This window comes from Gigantopelta aegis, chromosome 6 (genome assembly GCF_016097555.1).
Source record: "Gigantopelta aegis isolate Gae_Host chromosome 6, Gae_host_genome, whole genome shotgun sequence".
Taxonomy (NCBI): Eukaryota; Metazoa; Mollusca; class Gastropoda; order Neomphalida; family Peltospiridae; genus Gigantopelta; species Gigantopelta aegis.
In genome coordinates, this window is record NC_054704.1 from 13,442,585 (window position 1) to 13,458,703 (window position 16,119).

Sequence of the window (16,119 nt, forward strand, 5' to 3'; positions counted from 1 at the left end):
ACTTTTTTTTTCTATTTACATTCATCATCCAGTCATTTCTCCATACTTGAAGTTTGTTTAATGCCGTTTGTAGTCTAATTTGAGATGTTCCCACATATTCCTCTGAACTTCATATAGCAAGATCATCTGCATACATAGCAGCCTTCACTCCTTTCGGGATGATTTCTTGATATCATTAACATACACGGGGAAGAGTATAGGTGACAATACACCTCCTTGTGGATCTTAGCTCGAGCATTCCTGTTGCTGAGGTATTGCTTAATCCGTTTACTTATGTAACTTTGCTGCAGTTTCAGTAGCAATCCATCCTTCCACACTGTCAAAGGCTTTATCTATATCTACCCACACTACTATTGTCTGTTTCCTTTCTTGAAGAGCATTCTCTATGTTTTGTGCAATGTAGGTAATTTGGTCTTCTGACCTGCATTTTCTGAATGCGGCATGCTCTTCAGTGAGTGTTTGGTTGCTCTCTAGGAACCACATCAGTCTTGTATTGATCATTCTCTCCATGAGTTTGCAGGTGCAACTGGTTAGGCTGATTGGTCTGTAACTGGCTGCTTTATTGTTGGGTTTTCCTTTCTTGTGGACTGGTATCATTGTTGCCTTCCTCCATTCTTGAGGTGTAGCACCTGTCTTCCAGCTGGTGGTGCAGAGTGTAAGAAGTTTTCTCTTCATCTCTTTACCGAGGTTAAGGATCATCTCGTTTATAACATCATCAGGCCCCGGTGATTTTTCTCTGCTTCAGTGTATTTATTGCTTCATAATACTGAATTTTTGGTTCATGATACTCTGATTTTCATACATGGTTTGTTGGCATTTCAGTTCTTGCATATCCTTCCTCACTTGCTTTCTTCTATGCTTGTAAATCTTGATGTCACTCACACTAGAGTATTGTTTCATAAAGTGGTCTGCAGTTGACTTTCCGGTCAATGTTCTTCGTTCTTCTTCTATGACAATTGGTGCAGTTTTGTTGTCTTGTCCATTTAACCTGGATAGAAGGTTCCATAGTTTTTTTCCTTCCTTGTCGTAGTTAAGGCTTGTCGTTTTCTCATACCAGCTTTTTTCTGACTTTTCTTCATTGTTTTCTTCAGTTGGGCTGCTGCTGCTTTTAGTGAGATATTATATTCAACAGTGTTGTTTTGTTCGGCTTTTTGGTTGTTCAAGTTCATCTGTCCAGAATGATTTGTAGTCCTTTCAGTTTGGGTATGGTTTCTTTGGCAGCATTGCGTATTGCAGTGGTTATATCACTTGCAGATCCATTTACATTGGTTCTCTTTGCTTTCATGGCAATAGCATAGCGATCTGTCAAGGCACAAAATATTTGCCAGTTTGCTTTCTTATAATTTCACCTTGGGAACGTTGATTGCTTTGGTGGTGGTTGTTGCATGTTGCGGGTTAGTTTGATTGGACGATGATCACCACCAGCTAGCTGGTCCAAGACATGTCGATTGGCTGTTGTTGATAATGCTTCTGTTGTCGTCAGCAATCGCCTAGAATAGAAGGTGGGTGTATCATCGGGTTTGTTGATGAGTTGTAGCTTGATATTGGTATACCAATCTTCTACTTCTTCATCTCTATTATCTTGCTCTGCATATCCCCAGTTTGGGGAATGACTGTTAAAATCTCCTACCACAAAACATTCATGCTGTAGAGTGATAGTACAAAAGTATTTAATTTCACATGTAATAATGGACATTTATTACTATAATAAGGATAAATGTGTATGTACATAGCGAAATGGATTGTGTTGATGATTTTCAATTTCTATATTAGTACATGCATATGTAAATTACTTATTTGTCTGTTCCTGTTATTGTTTTGTTCGGACAGTTCGATTGTTTTATTACTTTTCTTTCTGGGTTGTTTATTTGTATCATTGATTTTACTTTTAACCTTCAGAATGTTTACGATATGCTTTAATGCAGTTCTTTATATTTGCTTGTGCACAACTTCTGTGTGATTAAAATATAATTAATTTCGGTTGATTTGTAGAGTTTTTTTCAGGTTTGTTTTTCATGTGATATTCTTCTTCTCGAAAAGTATTAGTTAGTTGCGTGCACGTTCTTTAGCGATGAAGGTAACATAATGTCAGATAAAATGCAGATTGAACCAATAAAATCTCCGATGTTGTAACAATAAAATGGCAATTCATTTGGCACCATAATCTCAGTGATTTCTACATCGCCATATCGGTTACTTAACAGCATTCTTCACGACAATAAAACATTTATTGTATAGTCACTATTAATTTACGGCGGGGTTTCTTCTTTTCATTTTTGATAAAAAATATTAGCTAATTCCTACATAATTGCAAATACAAAAACAGATGTTTTATGAATAGCGTGGGTGGATGATAACACAAAAAACTGTCTTTGGTGTCATCAAAATAATACCTGAACCTAATGATCAGTTAGGGCTGTCAAACGAAGGGAAAGGAATGTTTGTATAAGGAAAATTCGGCACATTCTAAGACTAGCTCGTGTGGACCTTGCGATTTCACAGGACAGTTGCCCATTCATTGTCTGCATCAGACTGCGATTGTGCCACAATCGTCAGCTAACAGATAGCAGATTCGTTACCGATCCATTGTGATTCGAGTGCTCTTGCAATTTGTGGGGTTTTTTTGTTGGGTTTTTTTTTTTTTTTGGGGGGGGGGTGTTAACGTGAGATATCCGTATATTTGGTCGTCATCGAGTCTGTCATTTTATTGCAGACCTTCTCAAACACACACACGCACGCATGCACACGTGCGCACACGCACATACACACACACCTTCTCTCTCTATCTCTCTCTCTCTCTCTCTCTCTCTCTCTCTCTCTCTCTCTCTCTCTCTCTCTCTCTCTCTCTCTCTCTCTCTCTCAGAAAGTGTGAAATAGAAAGACAGAGTGAGAAACTGAGTGATAATGTTTTCGGTAGTATATACTTGTTTTGAATACATTTAAAAACAAATAAATAAATAAATAGATAAATGGAATGTAGAATGTAATAAGCTCCATTCATCCAAATAGGGTGTATGGGCAGAAAGGCAATTTAAATAGAAGTATATAAATAAATTGATTATGCTGTATACATATGTTTTGTCATGAAATGTAGGTGAATCTGATAAACGGGTACACTGGCGACGTGACATTCAGTTCGGGCGGAACGCGGAATAATCACAGTTTAAACATCATGCACCTATCGTACAAACAACCACTGACCAAGGTAAGATAATACTTGTAAACTATTCTCCATGGCAACAGCTTGAAATACAATTTTAGACATGCATTGCCTTTTATATATCAAATCTGTTCTGGGTACAAGTAAAGAACATTGTGTTGAACCTTTATTGTTTACGGATAATTTACATACCAAAGCACACAAGTAAACTAAAAATATTGTCCGAGACAATATGCATGGATATTAGGGGAATACAATTTGTTGCGTAACTTTTATATTGCCTTTTATTTATCAATTTATGTTCAGGGTACATGCCAACAACACTGTGCTTGAACTTTTGTTTACGGGTAATATAAATACCAAAGTACACAAATAAACTGAAAACATTGTCCGCGAAATATGCATGGATATTAGGGGAATACAATTATTTTGTTGCAAAGTTTAAATTGTGTTTTGTTTGACAACACCACTAGAGTACTGGCATAACACCATATCATCAGCACCAGTATATCAAAGCAATAGGTTAACAGTCAGGAATAAAAGAAAATGACTGAAATTGGTTTCTTCATTACAACATTTTTGTCTTAATTTGTGCATTGTGCATATCGTCAAATGTGTCTTCATGCTGCTGCATCGTGACGAGCATTTTAAACTGCAGGTTGGCACGTGGTCAAAGGCCATCGGAATAACGACAAACATGACAAGACCGGATCAATCTCAGTCGAAGTGTCCAAACAGAACACGGATTGTGACGACCATTTTGGTAAAACTAAACAATTTTTTCGACTTTGTAGGAAATTTCAGTTGAAATTATGTCATTTAAAAGTCCGACTTCAATTAATGTCATCCTAATACTGTTTGCAATGCTTGCAATAGTAAATGTATATTGAAAATGTGTGCTGTTTCAGAGCCATACCCAGTTTAAAACAACTGTGAACAGAAAAACAAAAATCAGATCACAGTAATATACATTTTCGCAATCCAAGGTACCATTCGGTATAATATACTGGCTTTCGTACCTTAGCATAGTTACTCACATAAACCGGTCCGGGATTAGTCTCATTTCACTGGCTCACTATTGAAAAAGGTGGGCTAACTGTGTAGCTTCTTACATATTTCTTTGCTACTATAAACAAACATGGCCGTTTATCACTATATTTTGACCAAGAGAAAACAAAGATACATATTCATCTCGACATTTTCCGTATTTATACATTTTATCATAGGCATTGGGTTATATTTAAAACCGTGCTGCGTGCACATTTATTATTATATATGGGAGACGTCATATTTCTTTCTTAGCCATTGTTAATCACAATGTAACTAGTCAGTGATGATATCTTGCAAGGGACATAATCGTTGTTGCAAAATTTATTTCCTACAGAATGCGCTAGTAGTCTGGATCTGTTCATGCGGTTAACTAGGCCTACCATACGTGCTATGGGTAATAATACAGGGCTTTCTTTAGACAAAAAAGACATTTCAAAGGGTACATTGTTGGTTATTGTCCTGGATGGGAGAGTTACAGCATCCCCATTATTATTTTTAATTCAGCAGTTTGGGTGGAGAATCCACGTCTTTTCCCATCTCTTTTCTTTATTGTTTTATATGAACTGTTGTCGTGTTCAATAGGAACAAAATAGTAAAAAAGAATATTAAAGTAAAAAATAGCACATTCTGTAGGGTTTATTCTGTTATCACTAGGAAAGTCCCTTCACAATGGACCGGTGTTTACGGGACGGGACACCGTGTACTGGCACGCCGCGGTATGAAGGTTTCTGTGTGGACGTCGCCCGCATGGTGGCCGAGGTGGTCGGTTTCGACTACGTTCTGAGACTCGTCAAGGACGGCAACTACGGCGGAAGACAGAAAGACGGGTCGTGGAATGGAATGATTGGCGAACTCATGAATGACGTAAGTATCAATCTGAGGTAACAACAGTACACAATCTGTAGTTAATTAAATGTTTTGTTTAACGACGCACTCAGCACATTTGTTTTACGGTTATATGGCGTCAATTAGCAGCAAGGGATCTTTTATATGCACCATCCCACAGACAGGGTAGTGCATACCATGGCCTTTGATGTACCAGTCGTGGTGCACTGGCTGGAACAAGAAATAGCCCAGATCGAGTGAGCGCTTTACCACTGGGCTAGGTCCCGCTTCTCAACCTGTAGTTAACGGCATAATAGCACGGGATGTTGACATACAAAATGTTATTTGAAATATATATCTACAGTTATAGTCCTTTACAGCCTCCATGAATATTGTTTTTTGTAAATAATTTCAGTCTGATATGACGTATGAAGAAAAGTAAAAGTGGTTTGGAAATAAATGTTTTTAAAACCCACTATGTGTGCAATTTAGAAAACAATCAGCTAAGAAATAAATAAGCACTGGCGTAGCAGCAGCGATGGTTTTTATACATATATATGTTCGTGTGTGCGCGTGTGTGCGCGTGTGTGTGCGCGTGTGTGTGTGTGTGTGTGTGTGTGTGTGTGTGTGTGTGTGCCCCACTTTTGGCACCTTCCTACGTGGTAAGAAAACGACTTTCCTTGGTGGAATGGACCATAGTTTTATTTTTCAGAATGTACTTCTTTTAACCGTCTAAAACGCAACCTTCTCTTTAGTTATTGATATTTTCGTTTTCATTGAATTAAAGCTACATAGCCATAAATCAGAAAAATAAGATTTTTCTTTTTTCTTTGGTAGCCAACGTTAAAATAAGGCATCCATTACAAAAATGCCAACCAACAAACCATTATGACAATAGTCTTGGATGTTTACTAGCTGATCTATTGTTCATGTTGTTAATACGAATATCCAGTCACAAAACTATTTTTGGATACATTCGCAGTCTGCTGGAAAATAATTTGAGGGTGATTAATAAAAAAAACACCGGGCCATACATTCCTCTACTATGTGGTTATGGGTTTGAAATGACACTGCATTTCATGTACTTTGACAAATTTTAAACAGCATATATATATATATATATATATATATATATATAAATAAATAAATATTTATTTATTTCCAATATATTAATACGTTATCCTCCGTACAGTCTGGTACAAACCCTGATTCATTTGTTGTTGTTGGGTTTTTTTAGTTTTTGTAATTATTATGTATTTTCCAGGAGGCGGACATAGCCATCGCACCTCTGTCTATAATACAGATGCGAGAACGAGTGGTGGACTTCTCCAAGCCGTTCATGGAGTCCGGCATCAGCATCATGATCCGGAAACCCGAGAAGCAGAAACCTGGCGTGTTCAGCTTCATGGCGCCCTTCTCCAACACCGTGTGGGTGTGCATCACCGTCGGCTTCCTCGCCGTCAGCACCATCCTCTTCCTCGTCGGCCGCTTTAGCCCTTTCGAGTGGAACGTCGATGAGACGGGAGCTGAGGCGCAGAACTCGTTCAACATGAGAAACACACTCTGGTTCACACTCGGGGCCCTAATGCAGCAGGGCTCTGATATATCCCCAAGGTTGGTCCCAAGATTGGACTGAAATAGTTTGTCCAAGTTAGTTTCTTTGAAAACTACGTGCATCATGAGTCTGCATGCTGACATTGAATTGCATGGACAGAATAGACAGGAGAGAGTATAGTGCAATACATAACCAACAGTCGTAACGCTAATCCTCTCAAGGGATAAGGGTTCATTTGAATATGAGTAAGTGCCGATCAGTTGACTGGTAGATGGGAATCAGTGTATTGCTAAATTGACTCAAAGCTTTTTCAATCCTCTCAAAGGATAGAGGAATCAAATTAGTATGAGTAGGTGAGGATCTTACCATTGGCAGGTGTGTCGCTAAATTAAATTAAATATTGGAATGTAAAAACACTGCTAGATGGGAATCCAACAATTTGGCATTGGTATATAGCCAGATGGGAATTAAAATATTGCTAGATGGGAATTCAAAATATTGCTTAATGATAATTATATCTGAATCAATTTGTTATTAAATGAGTTTCAAAGTATTGGCATCAGGGAATCGGATCGCTTAGATGAAGAGATCGATAGCATTACCTATGTAACTTCATGAACAAGCGGGAATGCAAATGGGCTAAATAGACTGTTGTCTGTCCTACAGAGAGGAATGAAGCTGCATGGCAAAACGGGACTATTAAAATTGCTCGAAAACTGAACTGCATGAATGCGTACAGGGAAATCGCACAGAGTTAAGTAAAACACTTGAGAGTGAATTGCTTGAGCACGAATTGCATGACCTTATATATAAATAGGTCATAATCAACTATAAGCATTCTTATGTATTGTCCTTTTCCTGGATTTTTTAAATACATTTTAGTTGCATGTTTTTAAATATGTTCAAAAATATTCTTCTTTGCATGCTTTTTAAAATCTAAGCTTCTTCGATGACATATGGCCAATAAATACATGTAAAGTGAATAATTTCTATAATATAACAATACTAAACATTAGTGGGGATCTATGTACTTTAGAGCAACTACGTTACACACACATATACACACAAGCACGCATGTTTTACATAACTAAATTAATATATATATATATATATATATATATATATATATATATATATATATATATATATATAATAGAATATTCAAGGATACAGTTGTCTGTATGTCGTATGTTTGTTTTGTGCACACTCTCTGTAAACCCGTGTTCACTCTGGTTCACAACAAACCTGTATACAAACTGATTCACAAACGTACACACCTGTTATATGCAAGTAGTTTTCATTTCCAGTAACAATAGTCACGTGTTATTTCCATAAGAAATATCGTTTGATTGACATTGGGGCAACATCAGAATCTGGGCGCATTAAGGCACCGTACATACTACCAGGTATATGTATTTTTATACCTCAGATCTTTACGAATAGGGGTAAGTATGTTTCTATTTGCATTAATATTAAGATTCTGCATCGTGGATTTTAGATTCATGTATATGAAACTGGCATTAGCTAGTTAATATTATATTAGTCTGCCTTTTATATGTCTGGACTTGTTCGGTTATTTTTTCCAAATTCCTTTGCTTTGCTTTGCAACCATCATCATTTTGACCATCGTCGTCGTTAGCATCATCGTCATTACAATACATCAGTCATAAAGATCCTAATACCAAGTCAGCATCGTCTGCATTATCATCCAAGATCTCACTATCACCATCATCATCCATTTATACATATTTACCTAAAAGGGTATTATCTCATACTCATAACCAGAATTTTGACATTGTAACTTTCATAATTCAAATGCATTATGTGCATAGATTTTTAACATTAAAAAATCTAGTTTTTTAATTAATATAATTGTGCTAATTAATGATCTATATAGTTTCAAAAATTACGATATTTTATTACGAAAGTGTGAAATACAAAATAACATCAGTTGACATAACGGTGCTTAGTCAGATGTTTTTAGATCCATGTCAGGCAGAATAGTTGGCAGCGCCTGGTGGTTCTTCACGCTGATCCTCATATCCTCGTACACCGCAAACCTGGCGGCGTTCCTTACGATAGAAAGACTCGTGGTACCAATCGACTCCGCAGACGACTTGCTGAAACACCCAGAAATCAGATACGGAACGAGAGAAAACGGCTCGACGTTTGAATTCTTCAAGGTTGGTTAAGTTGACTTTATAGATGGTAGGTGCACATACAGATGCATTCAGTCCTCTATTAAGCAACAGGGTCTAAAAGGTGGCTTGTAAACACATAAGCCTGATTAACACCAGTTACTTTATATGAGATAATGTTGAATAATAGTAAAATGTTATCTCAAGATAGACGTCCGATGGATACAAGTTGTGTTATTTCAGATTATTTTGTCACCGCTTGGGCAACGTAACTTTACATGAATCCAGTACGGAAAACAGTCTGTGATAGAGTGGTGTTTATTGTACTCATAAAAACAATAAATAAACAAACCCAATTTTTGAGGATGTGGTGGGTAGAATATGACTGCTAGGATTGTAAAATAAATAATACATTTTCATCCCTGCCCGTCTCGAGGATGAAGGCGTGTTTTATTGGTTAAATACGTATTGCGAAATGTGTGATATTTTCAATGTCCTGAAAATAAAAAAATAAAAATAACATTTCATGCCGTCCCCTTTAAAAAAACGTGAATTGAAATATACTACTAGTGTTTAATTTATAATTACCTTATGGAAACATCTTTCATAAATTATATACTGATGAAGAAAAACCAAGAGAACACATGGAAATGTATAACGCATTTAATTTAAATGGATAGCAATGTTTGTTGCATAAAAAATTTGTAATGTGGGATTGAATGTCGGTAGCGACGAACTGACTACCAGTTACACGGTCAACGTCTGACACTGTACTGTAGATTGAGGGTTTTAGATGCTGTTATTATTGGCGGTTATTATTTGCATGATCCCTTATTTCTTTCCATCAGTATATACATGTATTTTGACTGTGATTTCTTTGAAGAACTCTGAAGTGTCAGTGTATGCCAAGATGTGGAACGTGATGATGGACGCCGTTCCCTCTGTGTTCACCAGGAGTGTGGCTGAGGGTATACGACGAGTCCAGAACTCCAAGGGGAAGTACGCCTACTTCATCGACTCGCCCATGAACGAGTACCAGAACCAGCGTCTGCCCTGCAACACCATGAAGGCAGGGCGGAACCTCGACTCCAAGGGATACGGCATCGCCACCCCGATGGGATCAGACTTGAGGTTTACATCACACTTCGTCGCTGTTGGACGAAAAAGGCCAAACAAACTCACTTTTGACGCAAATTTGTTTTAAAACTGTTGTGGCATCAGTATTAATCTGCCGATAGACCTCTTAAGGCGACGTCACACGATATCTCGTATGAGAATAGCTAATAAACCAGACAAACATTACAGTTTCGTCGGTTGCTTTGTGTAATAGACTATTCTCGTACGATACACTCGTATCGTGTGAAATCGCCCTTACTCAGTTGAAAATCACGGTTTTACTCATTGACCTCTTAAGGCGACGCCATACAATACGAGTGACTCGTACGAGAATAGCCTATTGGCGCAAGACAAACATTACCATTTCATCGGTTGCCATGCAATGCGCAACACTCATATCGTGTGATGTCGCCTTTACTCAGATGAATTTTTTTACTCATTGTCGAATATTCATTAGTAAAAACTGTTGTCGACCAAAATGTCATATCTTCAGTTTTACCATTTTCAGACAGGAGTAAAAACTGCATTGCCATGTCATTAGTTGAACCACATGAAACTTTATATCTTCAGTTTATAATATGGATAGCAATGTTTAATGTTTGTACGGCCGTTTGCTTTATTGTAACTTTTTTTTTTTTTTTAACTTATTTTTTCGTTACGACATTTTGTATCCAAAACGTTTTGTTTGGTTTTAACACACGACCTTTTCACATGCATTCAGTGTTGTTTTTTTGTTCCTCCAGTGCAAAATGTATTTTCGAGTTAGGCCATTGTCGTTCTTTCATCGTTTGAACGCGTCCAATGTTTTCAAACAAGCACGCCCCTATAATCTAGTGATAATTTGTATGAAGCTACTCATTGTAAGCCATGCGAATAATAAATAGGTTGACATAAAGTAAAAACCTCTCCATCCAGGTTATTTATGGTTGAATAAATAATATGCTAGAGGTCGCTTTCACTCTACACTTCGAAACATATTTACAAACGTGTTTGAAAAAAAGGTTTTGCATTAAAAGGGAACTATATCGGCAGACTTCCCCCTCACCCTCGACTTGTTCCAACTCTTTGTACAGCTATCTCCTTTCCGTACATCATCAAATCGTTTATATCTAACTTTCCCCCATTTTATCCTCTGTTTTGACTATTCTCTTTCAGTATATATTTTTTGTAATCTGTGAAGCTCCACATCCCTCTCCCTATCACTCTAGATCTTAACTGACATGTGCCTGTCTCCTGTGGCAATGCGTACGACACAACCGTAATCAAATTACTGAGTACGTGGTAATTTCTTTCTCAGCAGCTGCATGTGAGGATTTTAGCCAAGTGGTAGAATGTTCGCTGTTTGTGAATAAATTAATATACAAAACAGTATGACGTTAACATTTATCAGGCACAAACCATAGTTCACAAAAAGAGGAAGATACACAGGATTTGTATAAAGACCGTGTCATTGAAAGGGAGCATTTTAGTAGTAATTACTGTTGATTAGGACCGATCCCCGTCGGTGGGCTTATTGGTCTATTTCTTGCTCTAGCCAGTGCGCTACGTGGTATGTTATATCCTGTGTATGGGATGGTGCATATAAAAGTTCTTTGCTACTAATGGGAAAATGTAGCAGGATTCCTTTCTTAGACTATGTCAAAATTACCAAATGTTTGATATCCAATAGCCGATGATTAATATATCAATGTGCTCTAGTGGTGTCGTTAAACAATTTTTTTTTTTACTACTGTTGACCTAGCTATTTACTTTCAGAGTACCCATCAACATAGCTGTCCTGGAGCTCAGAGAGATCGGAGAGTTGCATCGACTCAAACAGAAATGGTGGTATGACAAAGGACAATGTGGTGCAGAAAATTCCAAGGTCGGTCGATCAGGGTGCTTTTTCTAAGTGTTTCCACTATTGTTTTGCAAAATTGCACGGATTAAACTTCTGCACTTTATTTTCGTAGATATATTTCAATTCCAAACTTTTTTAAAATGCTACATTTAAAATAAACGAATACGGTTCAAAATTGTCCATGCTTTTAATGGCATCAGAAATTTGAGATACACTGAAAACAGGTTAAGTTGTTTCCCTTGAATGGATCTGAAATCAATCCCGTCTCACAATAAGAAAGAATATCATTAATACATACGGGCAGTTCCATCTTAGATAAAAAAAAAACTTACTTATTTTTCTTAGCATATCAGATTTCAGGTATAAAAATATATTACAATAATGCACTACATGATCATTTCGCTATTACATAAAATAATTTTTTAAATGTCACATTGCGAATATAAATTTTTAAATATTACACCATTATTATGCCGTTTTATTGCGGCAATAATCTAGTATCTATATTCTCTTGCTTTGTGTAGTGCATTATTGTAATACATGTTGCTCCTGCAAGCTATGACGTAATGATGATGTATTGAATTCTTGTAATATATTACACCTACATATTTCAGGACACGAAGACGAGTTCTCTGACACTGAGCAACGTGTCTGGTATATTCTACATTCTCGTTGGTGGTCTGGTGCTCGCCATTATCATCCGGTTTACAGACTACGCCTTTCATACAAGGTGCAGAAAAAAAACCTTCAAGGTGATAACATGTACATAATGCGTACAGATAATATTATTTACTTTTGGTGCTTGAAGTAGTCATTTAATATGAAATGAGTAAACAACCACGCATTAAAATGGGAATGAAAAATGCACTGAAATAGGAATAAGAAATGTACTGAAAGGGAAATGACAAATGTTTGGTAATTGGAATAAAAGGTGCATGGAAATGGAAATAAAATGTAAGCTCTATTAACGTGCCTATAGCCACCGAAGGTTCAGGCATCTTAATGCTAGGTACAAGTTCTACCAGTTATCATGTTTTGGGTAGAAAAAGGTGGGTGTGTAGGGGTTGTTAAGTAGGAGATACATTTCATTTCGATTACTTCGATTAAATTAGCAAATTGAGAATGTATTATTGCACGGTTTTAAAAGTGTATTGAACGTCATTTTTCTTCGTATGCTTATACTAGGTATATATTTAACCCTTAAGTTACGTTGTGTTTGTACATGTCTCAAAATGGTTGAATATGTTTATTTCAGAAAATAGTTCAAATCACAGTTGTTCGTGTATTTCTGCAAAGTTTCAGTTACTGGTATTAATTTTGAAAAATAGTATCAAATCACGATTTACAAGTTTCAGAACACAAGTTCAAATGAGGTTCATTTATTTCAGAAAACAGTTCAAATCACGGTTCCTGGACCTGACGAGGATATCGTGACCTCTATACGACAGGCTCCGGCACCTGGTGGGAATGGGGCAGTCAGTAATTTGACCTAGTTTCAGTTTGTTTCCAGTCAGTCATGGGTGTATGGTGGGGGACCTGGAGGGGGGCTGTCGTACTTTAAGTCTAGGGAATTAAATATTGTCAGAGAAAATTGTGTTATTATCGATCATTCTGATATATTGTGGGGGGTCTAGTTCTTATTGCCTGAGGAGGGTTAAGTGTTTTATATCTTTGATGAGTTTGTTTAACTTTTTGTGTAATTTTATACTACATACAGTGGTTATGCAAAAATCAGAACATACATTCCAGGACAGATTTAGTTTTTACACGCCACCCCCAGTGTAAAATGCCTATGTTTCCAGCAATATGCAGACATTTTGTTTTATAAATGTGTCAACAATCTAAACTTATCTGCAATCACTTAAATGCATTAAATATATTGTTCCATTCTAGCAAAGAATCATCGAAATATTTTTTTTTTCAACAGTGGCCATTTGCATGTATGTTTGTATGTATGTATATATGTATTTATGTTTCTTTGTATGTATCTATGTACGTATCTATGTATGTATGTAGGTAGGTACGTACGTACGTACGTATGAATGAATGAAGTAATTGATGAATGAATGAATGAATGAATGAATGAACAGATGAATGGATGAATGTATGTATGAAAGTATGAATGTAATGTGTATGTACGTGTGTATGTGTTTTATTTGATTTTGTAATTTTATTAAGATTTAAATACATACTATGCCATTTGATACAAACTTATCATAAAAATATAAGTAACCTCTAATATATATTTCAGGTCCGGTTTCCCAGCAACGAAAGAGAGTTAATATATTTTGAACCAGATCCTGACATTGAAAATTCTTAACATATAGACTCTGTTAGAGGATAGTCACCTCCAGAAGATGATGCCATCATCTGATTTTGTGACTTGCTGAATCACACAATACATATCATTACTCTACTCTCTCATTCCACCCTCACCCCACAGGATACGGCTGTATATAAGCAATACCGATATAGCGATAGAGCGAATATCGGTATTAAGAATGATTAATTATTTTCACGTTCATGATTAATTAACTTTCAAACTCCAAGTTTTGTTGTACTGAAAATTAACTGATTTCTCAGAATGTGAATGTTTTTTTGTTTTTTATATATATATATATATATATATATATATATATATACAATCACACCTAACTAAAATGATGATGATGAAGTACAAATTCAATGATGATTATGGAAACGTTGATGGATCTGTTGTCGTCGTTGCTGATTTTAAGTGCTAATGATACTGATGACTTTAAATAACTTTGAACGACAAAATCGTCATCCACACTCAAGACCGTATCTTTACACAACGTAGAATCGAATGGACATCCAGTGCCTCATCTATAGGAGGCCAGTGACTCGCGAGGAGATCTTTTAGTGAACAATACATTCTTTTGGCACCGAGCAAAGAGGACTGCCACTTCCAGACTAGTTAGCTAAATCAAACCTAGCATGTGACAGAGATCACTGGAGTAAGTTGAATCACTGTCAAAACAGTGATGATATCAGGTGTTTTTGAAAGCTGACAATATCCTGTCCCACCTATAACACCCATCATGAGTACTTTCACCACAGCTGTCAAGTCTGTCTCTTCATCTGAAACGATGAAAAAAAAAATATGCAAGAGTTTCACCAGAGTTGAAAAGGTATGCACAAGTTCAAAATATGGAACAGCATCTGTCATTATTTTGATCAGTGATGCATCGTATTCAGTGGATATAATTTCCAAATGTCTACAACAAAACCTTTTGAATGATCGTGGTGATGATGGTATTGACGATCAGGATTCAAATGATAGTGTTGACATTAAGGATTCAGATGATGATCAAAATCATTGTGGAAGGTATCTAAATAATGAGAAATAGAAATTTAACACTCCATGTTCACAAGTTACTCATTTGGCGTTTAACATGTATATAGTTCAGTTGTGGAATTTCCATCACGAAACCTTTATAATGTTTATAAACATTATCATAGCTGTATATTTCATAATATGTTCTTTATCCTGTTTTCAGTGTGCTGATGTATTTTATATACGCTATCCATATATTTAGAACGTATGATTATGTGGTTTCCAATTTTATATTTTAATGCAAATCATTGCTTAAGCTGTTTAATGTCCTGGATATATATTTTACTTTGAATACAAATGCATTAATATATTACGCCATAACAGATTATGGTTTATATTTGGAAAGTACGTAGTTTGGAATGAACTATTAATTGCACTGCAGTGTAGTTTATTATTGTCAGTTACCATCATTAGCCCTATGTTTTAGATGTTTTAGATTAAATAAAATAAAATGTCACGACTAATTAAACATCTACAGTTCTATTACAATAAACAGTTTTATAACTCTAGGTTTGTGTATTTTCATATACACTGATATTTACTCACGAAACAGGGTTGCACCTTTAATTTCCACTTTTTGGGTACTAGTAATAAACGTATCGCAAATATATATATTATAACGGCCATATAATGTAAGTGGAGAAATATACACAGAGAAATTAATTAAAGAGACTGCCCTGAGTTTGTTTCCATTGTTAAAATGCTTCCTACAGAGCCTTTTTGAAGACTAAAATTACATCTTATATACATTTTCTTGTTTAGAATACCAATGTCTGTATATTCAATACGTTTCTCATCACTCTAATATCTGTAGTGGCTAAAACGTCGTTGTATTTGCTGTTATATTTGTTTCGTATGTGTAAACCTATTGGGAGGTAAAATTCAGTTTGGACAACTACAAACACTAGGCCGACCACACACACACATTGAATTAACAGCCACTGTTGATCTAAAGAAGAAAATATATTTAGTATGTAACTGTAGTGGTTAAAAGGTCTTTGTTAGTTGAAAACATTTTACAATAGTAGCAAACTTGGGACAGTCTCTTTAAGTACCCATTGAAAAAATAAAGGACAC

At 36.1% G+C, this 16,119-nt stretch overlaps 1 protein-coding gene across 1 annotated transcript in view; it reads left to right on the plus strand.

Annotated features, from left to right (window-relative positions):
* LOC121374379 (glutamate receptor 2-like) overlaps positions 1–14,345 on the plus strand; it is a 35,119-nt gene extending 20,774 nt beyond the window's left edge. Inside the window, exons 9-18 of the mRNA XM_041501481.1 lie at positions 3,095–3,205; positions 3,819–3,923; positions 4,865–5,074; positions 6,300–6,649; positions 8,575–8,773; positions 9,612–9,859; positions 11,600–11,708; positions 12,299–12,436; positions 13,073–13,159; positions 13,936–14,345. Of these exons, the coding sequence (XP_041357415.1) occupies positions 3,095–3,205; positions 3,819–3,923; positions 4,865–5,074; positions 6,300–6,649; positions 8,575–8,773; positions 9,612–9,859; positions 11,600–11,708; positions 12,299–12,436; positions 13,073–13,159; positions 13,936–14,004 (1,626 nt within the window). The 3' untranslated portion in view covers positions 14,005–14,345. The remainder of the gene's footprint in view (positions 1–3,094; positions 3,206–3,818; positions 3,924–4,864; positions 5,075–6,299; positions 6,650–8,574; positions 8,774–9,611; positions 9,860–11,599; positions 11,709–12,298; positions 12,437–13,072; positions 13,160–13,935) is intronic.
* The last annotated feature ends 1,774 nt before the right edge of the window (positions 14,346–16,119 follow it).